Source organism: Schistocerca americana, chromosome X, assembly GCF_021461395.2.
Source record: "Schistocerca americana isolate TAMUIC-IGC-003095 chromosome X, iqSchAmer2.1, whole genome shotgun sequence".
NCBI classification, from domain to species: domain Eukaryota; kingdom Metazoa; phylum Arthropoda; class Insecta; order Orthoptera; family Acrididae; genus Schistocerca; species Schistocerca americana.
Genome location: NC_060130.1, coordinates 878,689,707 through 878,712,168, shown reverse-complemented (window position 1 = coordinate 878,712,168; position 22,462 = coordinate 878,689,707). Strand labels below are relative to the sequence as shown.

The following is a 22,462-nucleotide window of genomic DNA, read 5'->3' as shown; positions in this document are numbered from 1 at the left end:
GAAGAGAGCAAGTGACAGACTTTATCACAGGTAATCAGTGATCTAGGTGACTTGGCCTGGGATCCAGTGGAACTGCATATACCTGGCACCCACAAAACTAAATATGAGTGCAGGCTGTGGTGTATTGGGCAGACATAACACTAATTTTTGTAGCGGTGCTTGGAGCATGCCAGGTCCGTTCATGTCACATAGAAAGCCTAGTGCCTAACAGTGATTCAGATTCCCAGCATCAGTATCAATATGGAGAAAAGGTCAGAGGCACTTTGGTGCCAAAGAATGTCTGCACTTGCTCTGGCAGAGGGCACTGCCACTGGCATTTCAGGTGGGCCTGCCCACTGATGTAACAGTGTCTGTAAATATTGTGGCCCTACACTAGTCTTGCGCTTTGTGGTATTCTATGAAGCCTTCAATATGCACCATTGATAGCAAAGTGATTGACATTGCCTGTGTGTGTTCTATAATTCAGATCTCCATGGACTGTTTGCATATCATTCTCAATGGAGAGAAGTCTTCTGAAGTAAGAGTGATTTCAGGTGTGCCGCAGGGGAGTGTCGTAGGACCGTTGCTATTCACAATATACATAAATGACCTTGTGGATGACATCGGAAGTTCACTGAGGCTTTTTGCGGATGATGCTGTGGTATATCGAGAGGTTGTAACAATGGAAAATTGTACTGAAATGCAGGAGGATCTACAGCAAATTGACACATGGTTTAGGGAATGGCAATTGAATCTCAATGTAGACAAGTGTAATGTGCTGCGAATACATAGAAAGAAAGATCCCTTATCATTTAGCTACAATATAGCAGATCAGCAACTGGAAGCAGTTAATTCCATAAATTATCTGTGAGTACGCATTAGGAGTGATTTAAAATGGAATGATCATATAAAGTTGATCGTTGGTAAAGCAGATGCCAGACTGAGATTCATTGGAAGAATCCTAAGGAAATGCAATCCGAAAACAAAGGAAGTAGGTTACAGTACACTTGTTAGCCCACTGCTTGAATACTGCTCAGCAGTGTGGGATCCGTACCAGATAGGGTTGATAGAAGAGATAGAGAAGATCCAACGGAGAGCAGCGCGCTTCGTTACAGGCTCATTTAGTAATCGCGAAAGCGTTACGGAGATGATAGACTCCAGTGGAAGACTCTGCAGGAGAGACACTCAGTAGCTCGGTATGGGCTTTTGTTGAAGTTTTGAGAACATACCTTCACCGAGGAGTCAAGCAGTATATTGCTCCCTCCTACGTATATCTCGCGAAGAGACCATGAGGATAAAATCAGAGGGATTAGAGCCCACACAGAGGCATACCGACAATCCTTCTTTCCACGAACAATATGAGACTGGAATAGAAGGGAGAACCAATAGAGGTACTCAAGGTACCCTCCGCCACACCCCGTCAGGTGGCTTGCGGAGTATGGATGTAGGTGTAGGTGTAGATGTAGATGCTGACAATGTCTTCACTGTGCTCTGGACTTTGCTTCTGGCGAGCAGTTCATTTCTTGAGTTCCACTGTCATCAAACTGCCAATGTTCTACCTGTGATGAGTAGGATAGAAAACAAGGATAAATTGTGATGACTGAACACAGCTTGCAGTGATGGGTTCATAAACAGAGGTGAAGGCTACCAACAGAGTTATGCTTGAGATCCATTACTGGCCACAATATACTGTTAACACACCCAATCATGTGACATGACAAGCTGCACATGAGATGGAGCCCAAATGTCTGTGCTGGAACTTGGGTGCAGTGTCCTCACCCCCTTTGACATTTACCCTGTAGCACTAGAAGGGGACAGACCACTTTCCAGCCCCACCTATACAGAGACAATACAGACTCCATACTGAAACTTATAACTGAGAGTGACACTTGTTGAAAAATTGCATCTTTTCAATGAGCTTACTCAGCAAATAATTGTAAAAGTTTGTTTCACTTCAGCTTGCTGGGAAAGACAATGGAATGAAGACAATGAAAATTTGTGTTGGACCAGGACTCGAACCCAGAATCCCCACTTATTGTGAGCAGTTGCCTTAACATTTGACTATCCGTGCATGACTCACAGCCAGACCCAAACTTCCATATGTTGTCAACCATGCGTCTACAATCTGTACTCGCACATCCATTATGTGTATTCCCGTACAGATCAGATATTGTACGTGAAAGTCACATGCCTGGTATTGGCAGATAAATACGATACTGCATTGTGAGAGTTATTCTGGTGGTCATGCACTTCGGCGACCACACCTGTTATGAAACAGTGCATCATCATCAGAATAACACAGGCACTGCAATATCGTATTTATCTGTCGATACCGGACATGCGACTTTCAAGCACAACGTCTGATCTGTACGGGAATACACATAATGGATGTGTGAGTACAGATACTAGACGCATGGTTGACGAGCTGTGGAAGTTTGGGCCTGGCTGTGACTCATGCACTGGTAGCCAAATGGTAAGGCAACCGCTTGCATTAAGCGGGAAATCCAGGTTCGAGTCCTGGTCCAGCACAAATTTTCATTGTCTTCATTCCATTGTACAGCTGATGGTAGTGATTATTCACAATTGCAAATTCATCTGATATGCTGGGTTATATTGTCTATAGGCTATATTGTCCCTGCCAACTATATTGTGCCAGCAATGCTACTTGAATGAGGTGAGGGATTTGTTGTGTGGAGTGGGTGAGGTGAGAAGGAAGGTGGAAAGTGGGAAGGAGGCTAGGGGAAAGGTGGCTGACAGCTGGGAGGGTGAGGGAGCAGTCACAGGGGATAGGAAAGTGGGACCAATGAGCTTGTTTTGGCCAAAGGTAGGGTGAATCGTGTGCAGTGTACAATGATGTAGAGCGGTGGGTTGGCAGCTGGACGTAGAGCAGAGGGAGAGGGAGACTACAGGGCTGTGTGTGTCAGTGCAGGATGAATGAAGTTAGTCATGGGGCACTGGTAAGGTGTCTGTGGGGCAAGATCCAGTGGAGATTGAGTCCAGGGGGATTTGCAGTATCAAACGATATGGTGAAAGGACAACTCCTCTCTACATAATTCAGAGCAGTTGATGTTGGAGGAACGAATACGAACAGCACTGGACATGGAGCTGCCATTGAAATGGAGCATTTTGTACTTAGCAGCACTTTCTGCAACTAGGTGATCAACTCTGCTCCTGGCCAAAATTTGGAGATGCTCTCATTCGGGTGGACAACTGGTTTGTGATTATGTCCATATAACGTGCTGTTCAGAAGTTACAGCAGAGCAGGTACGTAGTATGACTCCCTGCATATGGTAGGATATACATAAAATAAGGGGAGGGCAACCACTCACTTATAGTGGACAGATATGGAACACAGAAATAAATAACAGAAAACAATATTCACACTAGCTATCAAGTTCTTGCTCTTTTTTTAGGTAAAGTACACATATACAACCACACTGACATCCAAACCAGTGACGATACTGGTTATTGATTATCTATTATTGAAAGCAATTTTCTGGGCTGAAGGAGGTGAGGAGGGGGTAGGGAAGGACACATGAAACATGGGGGAGGTAGCAGGATAATGCGAGGCAGGTCTTTTGACTGGTGACTCAGCAGCTGCACAAAAAAGACAAAAGGGGTTCAGAGAGTAGAGAATGTAATAGATGTAGATATAGGGAGTGAGGGGAGGAAAAGGAGAGAAATATGGAGATGATGATGGAGACAGGGAGGGGGGGGGAGGAAAAGAGAAGGGTGAAGAAAGTGAGGAGAGAGTTTGAGGGGGGGGGGGGTGGGAGACAGAGAGAGAGAGAGAGAGAGAGAGAGAGAGAGAGAGAGAGAGAGTGTGTGAGTGAGTCTGCATGGGGGGGGGGGGGGGGCAAGAGTGACGGGACAAGGCAGCACATGATCTGGATGGGGAAGGAGTGGCATGGACGAAGGAGAAAGGTAAGGCGAGGTGGTGGGGAACAAGTTAGCTGAGGTCTAGACCAGGGGAATTGTGAGAGCACAGAACATGCCAGAGAGACCATTCCCACCTGTATAGTTCAGAGAAACTTGTGATGGATATGACCCCTACATTGAAGCAGCTGTGGAAGCCATTTGTGTTGTGGTGTTCAGCATGTTCAGCAACTGGATGGTCACGTTCTGCAGTTTGCCACAGTTTGGCAGTGCCCATTCATGTGAGTAGACAGTTGATTGCTTGTTATGCCCACATAGACTACTGTAAGTAATTGCAGCAGAGCTGATATATAATATGGCTGCATTGACATGAAGCCGTACCTTTTATGAGGGAGTAAATGCCTGTGACTGGATTGCTGTGGGAGATGGTGAGTCGGTGTATGAGACAGGTCTTGGTGATCGCAAGGGTTGGGCAGGATTGAAAGCAGGGTTGGAATAGGGATGGACAAGGATATTCTGTAGGTGGGGTTTATAAATGAGCTGGATAGGATATTGTCTGTCAATAAAAGATCTGGTTAGGTTATCAGTATGTTTCAACAACTTGTGCTTTCCACTGCAGATGTGTCCACGGGTGGTGAGGCTGTAAGGTAGAGACTTTTTGAAATGGAATGGGTGACAGCTGTCAAAGTAGAGGTACTGTTGGCGATTAGTCTGCTTGGTGTGAACAGGCATATTTTTGGAGCCATCTGGGAAGTGGAGATTGATGTTTAGGAGGGTGGCTTGTTGAGTTGAGATGGACCAGGTACAGTGGATTTGGGAATAAGTGTTGAGATTATGGAGGAAAGAGCAAGGATTGTCCTTGCCATGATTCCAGATCATGAAAGTGTCACTAATGAATCTGAACCAGACAAGGGGTTTTAAGTGTTGATTAGATAGAAAGGACTCCTCCAGTTGGCCCATAAATATGATGGCATAGGGCCTTGAGAGTACCCATGGTTGTCTAAATAGCATACGATATGCATGTGACAGGACTAGAGCAGGATGGGGTGTGTGAGTGCATTGGACATGTCTATACACATGGGTCTTTCACACAGGTATGCCCCATGTGGCAAGGGCTTGAGAGTAGGTGTGACGTAGACTAGAATATTGTGTAGGGTGGGTGGGCAGTGGATTACGAATTTGTAAGGGATCAGTAGAATTGTGAGTAGAATGTTCCTCATTTTTGAACATGTTCCAGTCCAGAATGATATTTGTGGTGATCAGCTTCTCCTTCGTAGCTGGTTAATTGAAGTGGTTCGAGGATTGGGGGAACCTGTGGATATGTCATGGGAAATCTGTTTGCTCACTTGGTTTGGGTGTCTTGCCTGTCTGTGTAAAACTTACTAAGACTTCCAGCTACTGGGCAAGGGGTTGCTTGTGACTGCAGATGCACCATCCACAGATGGCCAGCCTGTATGAGAGAGACTCTTTAATGTGTAAGAGATGGCAGCTATCAAAATGCAGGTACTGTTGATGGTTAGTGGGCTTGGTATGATAGTTGTTTTTGTGGAGCCATTGTAGAGGTGGAGGTCAATGTCCAGGAAGATAACACACTGAGCTGAGGAGGACCAGGTAAGCAGATTGGAGAGAAATGGTTAATGCTTTGGAGGAATGAACATTGAGTGTCTTGGCCCTGGATACAGATCATGAATACACCATCAATGAAACTCAACCAGACAAGGAATTTTGGTTGGTTGGGAAGGTTTCTTCTAGATGGTGCATTAATGGATTGGCATAGTAGGCTGCCATGCAGGTGTCCATATCCAAATTTGTTTGTATATATTTCACTCAAAGGAAAAGCAGTTACATGTAAGGAGGTAGTTTGTCAGGTGTAGTCCCATGCTCCTACTGCCTCTCTTTCCCAGCCATCAGCCATCTTTCCCCAACTCTGTTGCTGCTCCCTACCAGGTTTCTCCCCTCGCCTGCTCTGATCAACACTCTCACCCCATCAAGTTGCAGTGCTGTCATAAATTGGTTGCCTTGGACAATACAGCTTTGTTTAACCCCTCCCCCCCTCCCCCTCCCCCTCCCCTTCCGCGTGCGTTTGTTTGTTTGTTTGTTTGTGTGTGTGGTGCATCCATTGATGAGCAAACAAATATAGGATTCAGCAAAGGAATGTGCTTCTTGTTTGTATTTGAATTTACTGACTGGAGAACTGCCATTCAGTGTGATACAACTGCTTAGTTGCTTACATGTAATGTGAATGTTGAGTATCTTTTTGTTTTATATCTCCTTATTTTGAGGAACACAGTGTCACTTGGTTATGTGTCTCATAATTTTGACAGACAAATATAACTGAATGTTGCTAGGTTTTCCTTCATGCTCATTAAAATAAATACTGATTATATCATGTTGAGCTGCATTGTTTAATTTAACTTGTGTATGTCTTGGAAAGAACTTCAAAATACATTGATGCGCAAAACTTAAGGATGGTAGTATCTTTCGCATGATGTGTCTCTGCCACGTACCATAGCTCAATGAAACTTGGACTATACATAGAAAAAACTGTACATAAGGTTACGGAAAGAAATAGGCAGAGAGATGAACAGGAATGACAATTCAAAGACAATAATTATATTGAAGTCACCATGATTTATGATGGTCTCATGCACATTACAAAAGGCAGGACGTAGTTCTTAATAGGGTGTGTGATCACCACAGGCATCAATGCATGCTCTACAGTGTGCTTCCATAGTGACCACAAAGTTGGCAAATAGTTGTTATGGTGGATGTTTCATTCCTCCATCAATGTGGTTGACAACTGCTGGGTGGTTGTTGGCATGTGTGGACATGGTGCAACACATCTCCCAAGCGCATCCCACACATCCAGTCAATTCACCAAATATCCTTTCTTTCTAAGAGCTCCTCAATCTGCGATGCTCAATGTGGTCACTCATTGTCATCCATAAAAATTAAGTCAGGACCAGATGCACCCCTGAAAAGACATAAATTAGGAAGGAGTACAGTGTCACAATAATATTGACCATTGAGTGTACCATGTTCAAAGATTTGGAGCTCAGTATGCCCATGCAACATTGCCTCCCTGCACCATGATCCTTGGGCTGCCAAAATGATCATGTTCGACAATGTTCCTGGATGCATTACATGTTACTACCTATCGCTATATGAGGGCTTGTCCAGAATCACCATTCAGACTGAATCTGCCCTCATTGAGATCAACACATGACCCCACTCTTCATTGGTCCAGTCTCTGTGCTCTTAGCGGCACCATTGTAAACCTTGTCGCCAATGTGCTAGGGTCTATAGAAGACGGTATGCTGGTCGATGGACAAAGAGACCACTCCCATGCAGTCACTGTACTACTTTGGACTGTAAGGTTTGTGTGCCTTGCAGTCCTGTTAAATGTGTTTGCAATTGCACCCACTGCCTGATGTGGGTCCATTCTTGCCTGTTGCATGATGTAGTGGTCATCTGCTGCTGTAATTTGCCATGGTCACCACAACCTGTTCTTCAGGCAGCAGTTCCTGTGGTTCAGTACACTCCCATGCATGTGAAACAGTGCTGTGAGCAACATCAAACTCCTGTACAGCACTCATCACACTTTGTCCTCCTTCCTGTTCCCTAATGATTTTTTGCCATGTGAAGTCATCCAAATGTTATCTCCAGGCCATGTTGTGATGAAGACCACCACTACAGTGCACTGTAATTGCTTGCTGATTGACACACTCTGTCTTTTCCCATTTCCTCAACTGCCTTGTGTTGTGCGGCCAACCCCATTTGGTGCTATGGTTGTGCTGATCTCATGCTATGTGATGTCCAACTTTCTGTGCACAACCGGGAGGTCTCTGACAACATACTCCTGCACTTTCATTCATTCCACTAAGTAGGTTACATATTGTATCTAGCTCATCCTTAAATCTTGCAGAGCTGTGTATTTTAGATAGATTATGTCTTAATATAATTGTGCAAACTAAAAATAAAAAATAATTAGCTGTCAGAACATATTTTGCATTCCAGTACACTTGGACTGAACGTATGAGGAGCAATTGCTAATAAAATATGATCTGTAGATTGACTTGTTTGTGTGTGCATTTTTTATTTCAGGATACTTTAATTTTCTCTTACTATTGTTTTAGATTTGACAGCTGCTACGTTCGGTCATGAAAATATCACAACTAGCCTTGTGACAGTTGATGTAAACGAGGCCTCACGTAGAGCTATAAGAAGTATTATAGATATATCAATGTTTATACGCACAAAGCAAGACAAAGGGGCCATATTTTACATGACATCAGTTGGAAGTCCAAATCAAACTGTTATTGCGGCACATTTATCTGATGGTGCACTTAATGTGTGCATACTGTTGAACGGTACTCCAGAATCAAACCCAGAATCATGGAATGTCAATAGTTTGAAACTGGCTGATGGAAATTACCATCTCATTCAGGTCTGTGTCTGTTTTTATAACAGGGATATTTGTTGCCTAGTAGATTATTAGGCTTTATTTTTTAATTATTTGGAGAGAAGTATTTAGTTATGATTATTGAGTGTATGACATGAACTGTTTATGTACATGGTTCACAGGTGGTACGAAATGTAACATTAGTACAAGTGAAGATAAATGGTACAGAACACTTTCGTAAAACAATCAGTGCAACTGGATTTTTAGACGTACAGAGGCTGTATCTTGGAGGTTACCCCTCAGTAAGTCAAACAGTAGGACTTACAAACTCCACTACAAACAGAGGTTGCAACAGTAATTCTTGCGATGTTAACTTCAAGGGCGTTATCCAGGATGTACAGGTAACAATCAGTTCACAATTCTTATAACTTTTATTTTTATCTTATGTTTAGAAGGTAGTCGCAGCCATGGTTGTGTATTATGCAGGCAAGCATCTTCTGCTTTGGAATACTGAACCAACTGAAATGCTGTGTATGGAATTCTATTATGTTGACACTATATTTTAGTTTTGCCCCATGGTGTGTCATTTTTCCGCATCCGTGTGCCTGATCACAATCACTTCTTCCCCGAAGACTTACCAACTTCCTGCCTTTGCCTTTGTTGCATCACCTCCCTTTGCACCTGTGATGCGTCACCTCCATTCACCCCTGTGACACATCACTTCCCTTCGCAACCCTGTGAAGCGTCATGCCCTCTACCTCAATTCTGTGACACATTACGTTTACAATCCCCCCCCATCCAACCATCCAACTATGATGAATGGATCAGCGTTTCTGCACAATGCATCAGCTTTCCCCCACAACGTGTCACTTTCCCTCCAGTTCATAATGTGCTAATTTTCTCCCAGTGCATCATCTTTTCATTCGATTTTTATATTCAATCCCTCCCCTTCGAAATTTGACACCTTTCTGAAGATCTCAAAATATACCATCAGATCTTTACTTTATCTATCAAAGATTGATACTGATGAGAGGTAAACATATGTAATGAGCTTATATGAAAAAAACATTACTTCTCCATGTATGTAGAATTTGGGAGCCTGGTTCAACATTTGTTGCATGTTTTCAAGTTTCTTTCTTTTGCTGGTGGTGGACATTCTCCATGGCAGCTAAAATGCTTCAAAAAACTGGTGGCAGTCTCAGGACTTATCATTATTTTAATATGATGCACTTAAATATTACTCAGTGTTAGGCTATAATATCCACTTCTGCATTTTTATCTTTGTTATTCTTTTCCCCTAAAGTTTGGCTTCTCTGTTTAGTTTTACTTTATTTATTCATGCAATTTATTGTTATTATTATTATTAATATTATTGTTATTGTTATTTTTGTTGTCCTATATACATCTTTCCTTATTGGCTTTATCGCCCCCCCCCCCCCATGTGTTTCTGGTTATTTTCACCATCCTTCCTCCTTATACCATTACTATGTGTTGTCTTCCATGTACTTGTTGAAAAAGTGATCAGTATGTGTATTTGGCAACTGATAGTTACTCTCTCCCAAACCTGGAAGTGACATGCACGTATATGTATGTCAACATGGAAGTACTCCACCTATCTCATGACGTTGTAGTGTTGAATAACACTGTTCACCAATGAAATTTTTACATAAAGAAAAAATTTAGTCTCTATAGAGTTTGCTATGCTGAATATGAAAATGACAATTTTTGTTTTTTAGCTCCTGTTTTCATGTTGCATTGTGTGTTGTGACTGTTGTGTGTGTTTCTGAGTTACCGCATGGAATCAAAACTGCTGTTATGCCCTGCAGATATGTTAATAACCCCAACAATTTTTGTTACATACGTGGAGATGCAATTTTTGGACAAAGGAAACAAACATTGGCACAAGCAGTGAAAAAACGTTATTTCCTGTGTTTCGAGTGCTGTGTAGGGGGACCAACAAAAACACGGGCTTCTCCTGTTTGACAGACAACATGTTCATCAAATGTGTGGATGAAAGGAAAAGAAAGTTTCCATGTGTTTTACAATGCAAGTCATTTTGTGTGAACCTACAAACTGCGTAACAGATTGCTACTTCTGCTTGGCGCCTCAGCTCAATAAAGTATTTGACAATAAAAAGAAGAGTATCGTACAGCATTCTGTTATACCAAGTGTGATGCGATGGAGCACGTCTTCCAGTTCCAGATCCTCCATTAGCCACAACAATATGCTTTTTGAATGACAGTGAAGATGAAGACCTATCAGATACATTCCATCCTTCCACACCTAATGATGCCACCTCTGCACCACCATCGTCTAGTGAAATGAACAAAATCATGTAAAGTGAACTTGGTGATCTTTTTAGAGACTTGGGCATTCCAAAACATAGGCCAAACTATTAACTTGTCATTTCATGGAGTGGAACAACATGCAACTCGGGTATGTACTTTTTGCCAACGTCAAAAACCACTCTAAAGGTTTCGCAGAACAACAAGTGTAATGTCATACTCTATGGATATTGAAGATTTGAAGTGAGAACTCAATATAATACACAAACAGGATGACAGGAGACTTTTCATTGTTTGTTCAAAAACTAGTTTGACAGCCTTGCTATTACATAATAGCAACATGCTTCTTTCATCCTTCTGACATATGTAGCCCTAACAAAGGAAAGTTACTTCATGATGAGAGGTATTTTGCACAGCATCGACTATGATAAGCGTCAATGGCTCATATGTGATGATATAAAAGTCGTTGGTATGCTTATGGGCATACAAGGCGGGTATAGTAAGTACTGTTGCTATATTTATGGGTGGGAAAGTCGTTACTTTAGAAACAGAAGAACTGGTCATGATGAGAAGATTTATTGCCTGGCAAGAAAACTGTGTCATGGGAACCACTTGTAAATCCCAGTTAAGTCTTGTTACCACTACTACAATTGATGAAGTCATTTGCAAAAGCAGTGAATAAGAGCAATGAACGAGGATTTGAATACTTGCATGGAAAGTTCCCTGGACTGAGTACTGAGAAGATTAGGAAGGAGGTATTCATTGGTTCACAAATATGTAAGGTCCTTGGAGACCAACAGTTTGAGCATATTCTCAGTCCTGATAAGCTAAACGCGTAGCAGTGCTTTCTGAAAGTTACAGCAGTGTTCTTGGGCAATAGGAGGGCTGAAAATTACATTGAACTTGAGAAACTTAAATGCAAGATATGACTCAAAATGCATTTCATTGACTCCAGTATCGACATTTTCCCTGAAGATTGTTGGGATTTAGTAATGCACATATTGAGAGGTTTTACCAACAAATCTCTGTAAGGAAACATTGATACCAAGGAAGATTCAGTGCTTCAGTGTTGGCAGATTTCTGCTGGAATTTGTGTCTTCCCTGTAAGCGGCAGGCAAAGAGGAAACATGTTGTGAAGAAGGTACCTGTTAATAGTGTACCTTTAATTGAACTTAATTGACTGCAGCTTTTCTTATACATAGTCTAAAGCACTTTGATTTATTTTTCAACATGATTTATTTTTCAACATGATTTGTGAATGGGTTAGACCTCACGATTTTGCATTGCTCCTATATTTCAGTGACATAGCCTACCAAATATCTGAAAACTTAGAGCCTATATGCCAAAAATGATGTGATCAGCACCCTTTAAATTGTATAAATACATTTAAATATTCTTGTCATTACTAAAAATTTTGAATAGAATATCAAAAAAGTATTGATCAGTATTATTTGAGTAAAAATGTAAACTTCAGTGCCCAGTGTCTGAGAAATTAGAGCCATTCTGGAAAAACTGACTCCATATTTGATTCCAGTGCATTGAATTAACCCCAAAACCACTGTCAAATATTTGGTGATTATATTTGTGTTGGGAAGTGCAATGTTTGTTAGACTATGGCCCATTGTTATTTGTGAAGAACATAAAGGTTTCAATGACTTACAAACCTGAGCTTATCTTGATTTTTAATTGTTATTTTCAACTTCAGAGCTCTCAAATCCATGTAGATCAGCTATTTTGGCCTTTGTAAAAACTAAAAAGTAAATTTTTTGTCTAGTGTATTATCATTCACAATGCTCATAAATGCTGATAAACACTGGCTAATGGCCTTCTTACAATAATACATTGTTTTAGTGGAAGTCATTGTAACCATAGTTCAGATGTGTTGTACAAGACGTGCTTTTAACTTGTGTTTTTCTTTTCTTCAGATCAGCAATGGATCACACACAATGGTTGTAGAGTTCTTCCCTTTAGATGTGGAGGATCTTGTTATACCAAGTCCACTTGGAACTGTTAGTTTTAATAAAAGTGTAGTTTTAGAAGGATCAGTCTCAGACAACACGTGCCTTGTCAATCCGTGTGAGCATAATGGGAAATGCGTTGTTACATGGAATGATTTTCAGTAAGTTTAGATTTCACTTATTACATCTGTAGGAAAAGAAGTTAAGTAAACTAATGATGCAGTTTATTTTTTAACCCACTCCATGTTTGGATATTTAATTTTTTTTCTGGACATATCAAACTTGTAGATATTACCATATGATAACAATATAATAGAGGGAAACATTCCATGCAGGAAAAATATATTTAAAAACAAAGATAATGTGACTTACCGTATGAAAACGCTGGCAGGTCGATAGAAACACAAACAGACACATACATACACACAAAATTCAAGCTTTCGCAACAAACTGTTGCCTCATCAGGAAAGAGGGAAGGAGAGGAAAAGACGAAAGGAAGTGGGTTTTAAGGGAGAGGGTAAGGAGTCATTCCAATCCCGGGAGCGGAAAGACTCACCTTAGGGGGAAAAAAGGACGGGTATACACTCGCGCGCGCACACACACACACACACACACACACACACACACACACACACATAAATATGTCTGCTTGTGTCTGTATATGTGTGGATGGATATGTGTGTGTGTGTGTGTGTGTGTGTGTGTGTGTGTGTGTGTGTGTGTGTGTGTGTGCGTGTGTGTGCGAGTGTATACCCGTCCTTTTTTCCCCCTAAGGTGAGTCTTTCCGCTCCCGGGATTGGAATGACTCCTTACCCTCTCCCTTAAAACCCACTTCCTTTCGTCTTACCCTCTCCTTCCCTCTTTCCTGATGAGGCAACAGTTTGTTGTGAAAGCTTGAATTTTGTGTGTATGTATGTGTCTGTCTGTGTTTCTATCGACCTGCCAGCGCTTTCGTATGGTAAGTCACATCATCTTTGTTTTTAATATAATGGAAGGAAACATTCCACGTGGGAAAAATTATATATAAAAACAAAGATGAGGTGACTTACCGAACAAAAGCGCTGGCAGGTCGATAGACACACAAACAAACACAAACACACACACAAAATTCAAGCTTTCGCAACAAACTGTTGCCTCATCAGGAAAGAGGGAAGGAGAGGGGAAGACGAAAGGAAGTGGGTTTTAAGGGAGAGGGTAAGGAGTCATTCCAATCCCGGGAGCGGAAAGACTTACCTTAGGGGGAAAAAAGGACAGGTATACACTCGCACACACGCACATATCCATCCACACATACAGACACAAGCAGACATATTTAAAGACAAAGAGTTTGGGCAGAGATGTCAGTCGAGGCAGAAGTGTAGAGGCAAAGAAGTTGTTGAAAGACAGGTGAGGTATGAGTGGCGGCAACTTGAAATTAGCGGAGATTGAGGCCTGGCGGATGACGAGAAGAGAGGATATACTGAAGGGCAAGTTCCCATCTCCGGAGTTCGGATAGGTTGGTGTTGGTGGGAAGTATCCAGATAACCCGGACGGTGTAACACTGTGCCAAGATGTGCTGGCTGTGCACCAAGGCATGTTTAGCCACAGGGTGATCCTCATTACCAACAAACACTGTCTGCCTGTGTCCATTCATGCGAATGGACAGTTTGTTGCTGGTCATTCCCACATAGAATGCATCACAGTGTAGGCAGGTCAGTTGGTAAATCACGTGGGTGCTTTCACACGTGGCTCTGCCTCTGATCGTGTACACCTTCCGGGTTACAGGACTGGAGTAGGTGGTGGTGGGAGGGTGCATGGGACAGGTTTTGCATCGGGGGCGGTTACAAGGATAGGAGCCAGAGGGTAGGGAAGGTGGTTTGGGGATTTCATAGGGATGAACTAACAGGTTACGAAGGTTAGGTGGACGGCGGAAAGACACTCTTGGCGGAGTGGGGAGGATTTCATGAAGGATGGATCTCACTTCAGGGCAGGATTTGAGGAAGTCGTATCCCTGCTGGAGAGCCACATTCAGAGTCTGGTCCAGTCCCGGAAAGTATCCTGTCACAAGTGGGGCACTTTTGTGGTTCTTCTGTGGGGGATTCTGGGTTTGAGGGGACGAGGAAGTGGCTCTGGTTATTTGCTTCTGTACCAGGTCGGGAGGGTAGTTGCGGGATGCGAAAGCTGTTTTCAGGTTGTTGGTGTAATGATTCAGGGATTCCGGACTGGAGCAGATTCGTTTGCCGCGAAGACCTAGGCTGTACGGAAGGGACCGTTTGATGTGGAATGGGTGGCAGCTGTCATAATGGAGGTACTGTTGCTTGTTGGTGGGTTTGATGTGGACGGACGTGTGAAGTTGGCCATTGGACAGGTGGAGGTCAACGTCAAGGAAAGTGGCATGGGATTTGGAGTAGGACCAGGTGAAACTGATGGAACCAAAGGAGTTGAGGTTGGAGAGGAAGTTCTGGAGTTCTTCTTCACTGTGAGTCCAGATCATGAAGATGTCATCAATAAATCTGTACCAAACTTTGGGTTGGCAGACTTGGGTAACCAAGAAGGCTTCCTCTAAGCGACCCATGAATAGGTTGGCGTACGAGGGGGCCATCCTGGTGCCCATGGCTGTTCCCTTTAATTGTTGGTATGTCTGGCCCTCAAAAGTGAAGAAGTTGTGGGTCAGGATGAAGCTGGCTAAGGTGATGAGGAAAGAGGTTTTAGGTAGGGTGGCAGGTGATCGGCGTGAAAGGAAATGCTCCATCGCAGCGAGGCCCTGGACGTGCGGAATATTTGTGTATAAGGACGTGGCATCAATGGTTACAAGGATGGTTTCCGGGGGTAACAGATTGGGTAAGGATTCCAGACGTTCAAGGAAGTGGTTGGTGTCCTTGATGAAGGATGGGAGACTGCATGTAATGGGTTGAAGGTGTTGATCTACATAGGCAGAGATGCGTTCTGTGGGGGCTTGGTAACCAGCTACAATGGGGCGGCCGGGATGATTGGGTTTGTGGATTTTAGGAAGAAGGTAGAAGGTAGGGGTGCGGGGTGTCGGTGGGGTCAGGAGGTTGATGGAGTCAGGTGAAAGGTTTTGCAGGGGGCCTACTTTCCGCCGTCCACCTAACCTTCGTAACCTGTTAGTTCATCCCTATGAAATCCCCAAACCACCTTCCCTACCCTCTGGCTCCTATCCTTGTAACCGCCCCCGATGCAAAACCTGTCCCATGCACCCTCCCACCACCACCTACTCCAGTCCTGTAACCCGGAAGGTGTACACGATCAGAGGCAGAGCCACGTGTGAAAGCACCCACGTGATTTACCAACTAACCTGCCTACACTGTGATGCATTCTATGTGGGAATGACCAGCAACAAACTGTCCATTCGCATGAATGGACACAGGCAGACAGTGTTTGTTGGTAATGAGGATCACCCTGTGGCTAAACATGCCTTGGTGCACAGCCAGCACATCTTGGCACAGTGTTACACCGTCCGGGTTATCTGGATACTTCCCACCAACACCAACCTATCCGAACTCCGGAGATGGGAACTTGCCCTTCAGTATATCCTCTCTTCTCGTCATCCGCCAGGCCTCAATCTCCGCTAATTTCAAGTTGCCGCCACTCATACCTCACCTGTCTTTCAACAACTTCTTTGCCTCTACACTTCTGCCTCGACTGACATCTCTGCCCAAACTCTTTGTCTTTAAATATGTCTGCTTGTGTCTGTATGTGTGGATGGATATGTGCGTGTGTGCGAGTGTATACCTGTCCTTTTTTCCCCCTAAGGTAAGTCTTTCCGCTCCCGGGATTGGAATGACTCCTTACCCTCTCCCTTAAAACCCACTTCCTTTCGTCTTCCCCTCTCCTTCCCTCTTTCCTGATGAGGCAACAGTTTGTTGCGAAAGCTTGAATTTTGTGTGTGTGTTTGTGTTTGTTTGTGTGTCTATCGACCTGCCAGCGCTTTTGTTCGGTAAGTCACCTCATCTTTGTTTTTATATATAATCATCTTTGTTTTTAAATATATTTACCATATGATAAGTATTATTTCAAAGCACTCGTCTAATAAACCCTTTCCCACTCATTTCTTTCCACTCCCAACAAACCTGTCAATATGCAACTTCCCTTCAAGTTCTTAAGGATACACCTTTTGAAACTGATCCACCCAGGATCAAAACTAATAGCGTCCATTCTCAGTTATTTCACCATATAGAAATTTATGCAGAAGTAGAAAATACCTAACTTTCAGTTAATAGAACAACTTACTGTCAGGAGTAAGTCCAGGTGGATTTTGGTGCTGGAATTGATATCCATAGATCAGAGAAGACAACCATTGTCTTGAAAGCAGTTACTAGCTGTGTAATGCATGTACACATTCAATTTTTGATGACAAATTGCTTCATGAAGATAATACCCCATCTAATAAAAAGTACCCAGAATGTAAAACGTAATTAAACACTAGATTTCTGGAAGGTGGACCTACCGGTATAAAAGGAGGTGGAGAGTATTGTGAGTAAAGAAGCAGTAACAGCAGAATTGACCACTCAGGAGAGCTGAGTGACCTTGAACATGGACTAGTCGTTGGATGTCACCAGAGTAACAAAGCTATCAGGGACATTTCAGTCCTTAAAAAAGCTACCCAAGTCAGCTGTTGGTTATGTGACTGTGAAGTGCAAACAACTGTACTAAAACCAGGTAGACCTCATGTACTGATCGACAGGGACCCTCAAGCATTATGAATGTGATTGTGGTAAATCGCATGAAATCGGTAGAAGGAATCACGCGGGAGTTCCAAGGTGCTACCAGCAGTCCAGCTAGCACAATGACTGTGCAGTGAGTTAAAAAGAACACAGTATAATGGTGAAGCATCTCCTCACAAGCCACAAATTTGTGTAGTCAATGCTAAATGATGCTTGAGGTAGTATAAAGAGTAATGCCACTGGATACTAGATGAATGAAAAGTAGTCATTTGCAGTGATGAATCACGCTATATGCTGTGGCAATCTGATGGAAGGGTCTGGGTTAGATGAATGCCCAGAGAATGTCACATACCATCATATGTAGTCTGGACAGTGAAGTGCGGAGGAGGCGGCGTTACAGTATCGGTGTATTTTTTGTCATTAGATTGTGTTCCCTTTATTACGCTTAAGAAAATGCTAAATGCAGAAGTGTCTGAACACATTTTACAGTATTGTATACTCCATTCAGTAGAGGAACAGTTCGGAGACAATGATCGTATCAGATTGATAATGTGCCCTGTCATAAAGCATCATCACTGAGGCAGTAACATTCCTGAAATGTTTTCTTCAGGCAGCTGTTAGCAAGCAGCTATATGTTTCAGGAATTTCATGACACTTGCATTAGAAAAATTTATTAATTTACTACCAGCTTTGGTCAATGACAGTCATCTGGCATGAAAAATTGGTTACTGCAAATCACATCTCAGTGTCATTGAACTGTACAGTGCATTAACTGTCAATTTTGTGAATAATGATACAGAAGAACAATAATTTTCACGCATCAGTAACCTTTCTCATGCACACACAACAGGAGTTTACTGCTGTATATCCGTGGAGAAGGTTGCTGATGTGTGGAAATAATTGTTCTTCTGCAGTATTACTCATGAAATTGACAGTTAATGCAATTGTATGGTTCAATAGGACTGATGTGATTTGCAGTAGACAATTTTTTGTGCCAGATGATTGTCATTGACTGAAATAGGTAGCAAATTAATAAATTACTCTAAAGCAGCCCAAGTGTCATGAAGTTCCTGAAACATATTCCTGAAATGGACTCGCCTTCTCCGAGTCCTGACCTGAATCCAGTGGAATACCTTTGGGATGACTTAAAAGTCAACTTTGCTCCAGACCCGAACATCCATCGTCATTACCTTGTCTGGTTTTGGCTCTTGAGGAAGAATCAGCTGCCATTTCTCCACAGATATTCAGAGAAGTAATTGAGTGAAGAGTTAAAATTCAAGCCTTTGTAAAGGTGAAGGATGGAAACACCCAATATTAATGCTTACTAATAAGTGTCCAGATACTTTGATCAGATAGTGTAGATGGATTCATTTGTCCAGTACCATGGGAGTTGCAACTCGTCCCCTGTTATCATGCTCTGCTGATATTCACAGTCAGTGTTAGTATTCTCCTAAATTCTGTAAATTACTTTTGCAAAAACTTTCTACTTCTATTGCAACCTGTAGTTTGGGCACAATTTACAGTGCCAAGATTTGTTTGGGCATCTCCTCTGTAAGAGTTACATATATCGTATCTATAATAATCACAGTAAAATTAGAAACTTCTGCTTCAGGGCTATCATCTTCGACTAGTAATGAAAATGAAAATGTTATGGGTACTGGGTTTAGTCCAGACACTGCTTAAATTTTGAATAAATATCATCAGCAATGATGGCTGAAGACTCACGATATAAACACTCTTGTTCTGCCAGCAGTCTTGTCCAAAAGGGTTTATTACACCCTCTTGCCCTTGGAGTAGAAAACTGCCCTTAAAAGGCAGAAGAATCAGCAATGATCAATGGCATGAGGATTCAAAAGACAGTGGAAACCACTGCATTAATAACACAATGTCTATGCACAGGACAGCTGGCCCGTAATTGAAAAAGTGGTATCATGGTCTTTCCATTTTGGATTAGTTCATTTATATCTCCGGGAGGGGACTGCCAGTGGTGAAGTAACCACAAGAAAAACAATGGATAACCCACAAAAGGGCTACATTCTGAAAGTCGGAGTGTGGAAAGCTAGAAGTTTGAAAGCGATAGGAAAACTAGAAAATCTATGGTTGGAAACGGAAAGGCTCAGCCTAGACATAGTGGGATTCAAAAAAGTAAAATTGCAAGAAGATAAGGATTTATGGTCACACAAATTATAAGGTAATACCAACAGCAGAAAAAAATGTTATAACAGGTAGAAATCATTATGAATAGAAGGGTAGTGCAGAGAGTAAGTTACTTAGAACAGTTCAGTGACAGGATGTTCTCTTAAAAATTGACTACAAACAAATGCCAACAGCAATAGTTCACATGTACATGCCAATGTCACAAACAGAAGATGAAATGAGACAGTGAGTATATGAGGATATCGGACATGTGATTCTGTATGTAAATGGAGATAATGATCTAATATTACAGGAGATTTGAACATGGTAGTAAGGGAAGGAAGAGAAGGTAAGTTAAGGGAAAAATTGGGCTTTGTAGAAGGAACGAGAGAGGATAATGACTAATTGAGTTCTACAATAAATTTTAGCAAGTATCGGCAAATACACTGTTCAAGAGGAGGAGTAATACTAGGAAAAAGACCTGAAGACATGGGAAAATTCCAGCTGGATTACATTATGGTCAGACAGAAAGTCCGAAATCAGATATTCCCCAGGAGCAGATATGGAATCAGATCCTAATTTATTAACAATAAAGAGTAGACTGAAGTTTAAGACATTTGTCTGGTAACTGAAGTGATGAGTGATGAGATGCATTTGAACTTTTCTAAAAATGAAGATATTGTGATAATGAACACCACAGTAGATAGTTTATTTGATAATGACTAGCACAGTAGGTAGCTCTGTTAACGAGGAATGGACATATCTAAGAAGGGCAATCAGAGAAGTTTGACAGAAGAATGTAGAAGAAATACAAGAAGAACATACAAGAAAGGTACATGTGAAGAAACCTCGGGTAACAGGAGAAATACTTTAATTGATCATCGAAGAAGGACATACAAAAATGTCCATGAAAAGATGTCAATACATCAGTATAAGTCGCTTATGAGTGAAATAAAAGGGACTGCAGGGAAGCCAAGATGAAAGGGCTGCAGGAAAAATGTGAAGAAATGGAAAAATAAATGGTCGTCAAAAGGACTGACTCAGCATAAAAAAAAGTCAAGAAACCATCAGTGATCTTAAAACTAAGGATGTCAACATTGAAAGCACAATGGGAATACCACTGTTAAATGCAGAACAGAAATCAGGTAAGCGAAAAGAGTACATTGAAGATCTCTGCGAGAGGTTGGGACCATCTGATGACCTGGTAGAAGAAGAAAGGGCCGTCAAGATGGAAGACGTGAAGGATCCAGTATTAGAGTCAGAGTTTAATAGGGCTCTGGAAGACCTGTGATTAAATAAGGCAAAAGGCATAAGTAACATTGCTTCAGAATTATTAGATCATTGTTCAAGTTGAGGTGTAGAATTTATGAGACTGGAGATACACCATCAGACATCCAAAAATATGTCATTCACTCAATACTGAAGATAGCAAGGGCAGGTAAGTGTGAAAACTATAGCACAATCAGCATAAAAGCTAACAATTTTTGAAGTCACAACTGGAACAGCAGCAAGTTTTTATCACAGGGCCATATTCAGACCTGTATGTAACTCCATTGTTGAAGTGTGTATCTGATTATTCGATGCACGGAGCTCTTGTACGTGCCGAGAGGCACCTGTCGTCAACCTCTCTTAACAGCTCATGGATCCAAGTTGCTGAAAAGAATAATATGCAGAAGAATGGAAAAGAAAATTGAGGATCTGTTAGATGTTCAATTCGGGTTTATGAAAGGTAAAGGCACCAAAGAGGTAGTCCTGGCATTTTGATTCATAATAGAAGCTAGACTTCAGAAAAATCAAGACATCTTCATAGGATTTTTCACCCTAGAAAAAAATGTTTGATAATGTAAAATGGTGCAAGATGTTTGAAATTCTCAGAAAAGTAGGAGTAAGCTATAGGGAAAGATGGATAGTACGCAGTATGTACAAGAAACAAGAGGGAACAATAAGAATGGAAGATCAAGAATGAGGTTCTGGGAGTAAAGAGGGTGTAAAACAGGAGTGTAGTCTTTCAGACCTACTGCTCAGTTTATACTTCAAAGAAGAAATGACAGAAGTAAAAGAAGAGTTCAAGAGTTGTATTAACATTTGGGGTGAAAGGATATCAGTGACAAGATTTACTGATGACATTGCTATCTAAAGTGAAAGTAAAGAAAAATTGCAGGACCTGTTCAAAGGAATGAACAGGCTAATGAGCACACCCTGTGGGTTGAAAGCAAACTGAAGAAATACAGAAGTAATGAGGAGTAGTAGAAATGAGGATAGCAAAAAACTTAACATCGAGGTTGGTGACCATGAAGTAGATGAAGTAAAAGAATCCTGTTACCTTGGGAGCAAAACAACATATGATGGATAAAGCAGGGAGGACTCCAAAAACAGACAAGCACAGGCACAGAGGACATTCCTGTTGAAAATAAGTGTGTTAGTACCAAACATAGGCCTTAATTTCAGGAAAAAATCCCTGAGAATGTTCATTTGGAGTGCAGCTGTGTATTTTAGTGAGTCATGGACTATAAAAGAAGAGAATTGGAACATTTGTGATGTGGTGGTACAGAAGGATGTTGAAAATTTGAATGGTAGGATAAAGAATGAGGTGGTTCTCTTTATAATCGGTAAACAGGGAACATCCTGACAAGAAGAAGAGACAGAATGATAGAATATGTATTAAGACATCAGGGAGTAACTTCCATGATGCTAGAGGGAGCTGTAGAGGGTGAAAACTGTAATGGAAGACAGAGATTGAAATATATCCAACAAATAATTCAGGAAGTCGGGTGCAAGTACTACTCTGAGATGATAAGATTAAGACGAGAGGCAGGCTGTATCAAATCAGTCATAAGATTAATGACTTGAAACAATAGCAAATTCATAAAGTCCTTGAATATTGAATGACTACTCTGATTTATTTGTGTTGGCACTTTTGTTTTATTCATTTAATACAATTTATTGATGGCAACCAGAACCAGTTTTCTCTCATGAAGCCCCTTCGAGTCATTACTGTCAACATTTTACTCTTTGGTTGTGTTCTCACTACATGCATGGTGATGCATTATAAATATTGGAAATTTTTCAGTGGTTGTCCCCATTTGCTAAAATGTCACTGAAAATTGCTAGTTTCCCACTAAAGTGGTCAGCAGGTTGTCTTTGGATCTTGTAAGTTACAGT

At 41.7% G+C, this 22,462-nt stretch overlaps 1 protein-coding gene across 1 annotated transcript in view; it reads left to right on the top strand.

Moving 5' to 3' along the window:
- The window catches only part of LOC124554996 (protein crumbs), a 355,585-nt gene that overhangs the window by 250,426 nt on the left and 82,697 nt on the right, over positions 1–22,462 (top strand). The window contains exons 21-23 of the mRNA XM_047128736.1: positions 7,992–8,302; positions 8,440–8,658; positions 12,468–12,661. Coding sequence (XP_046984692.1) covers positions 7,992–8,302; positions 8,440–8,658; positions 12,468–12,661 — 724 coding nt within the window. The remainder of the gene's footprint in view (positions 1–7,991; positions 8,303–8,439; positions 8,659–12,467; positions 12,662–22,462) is intronic.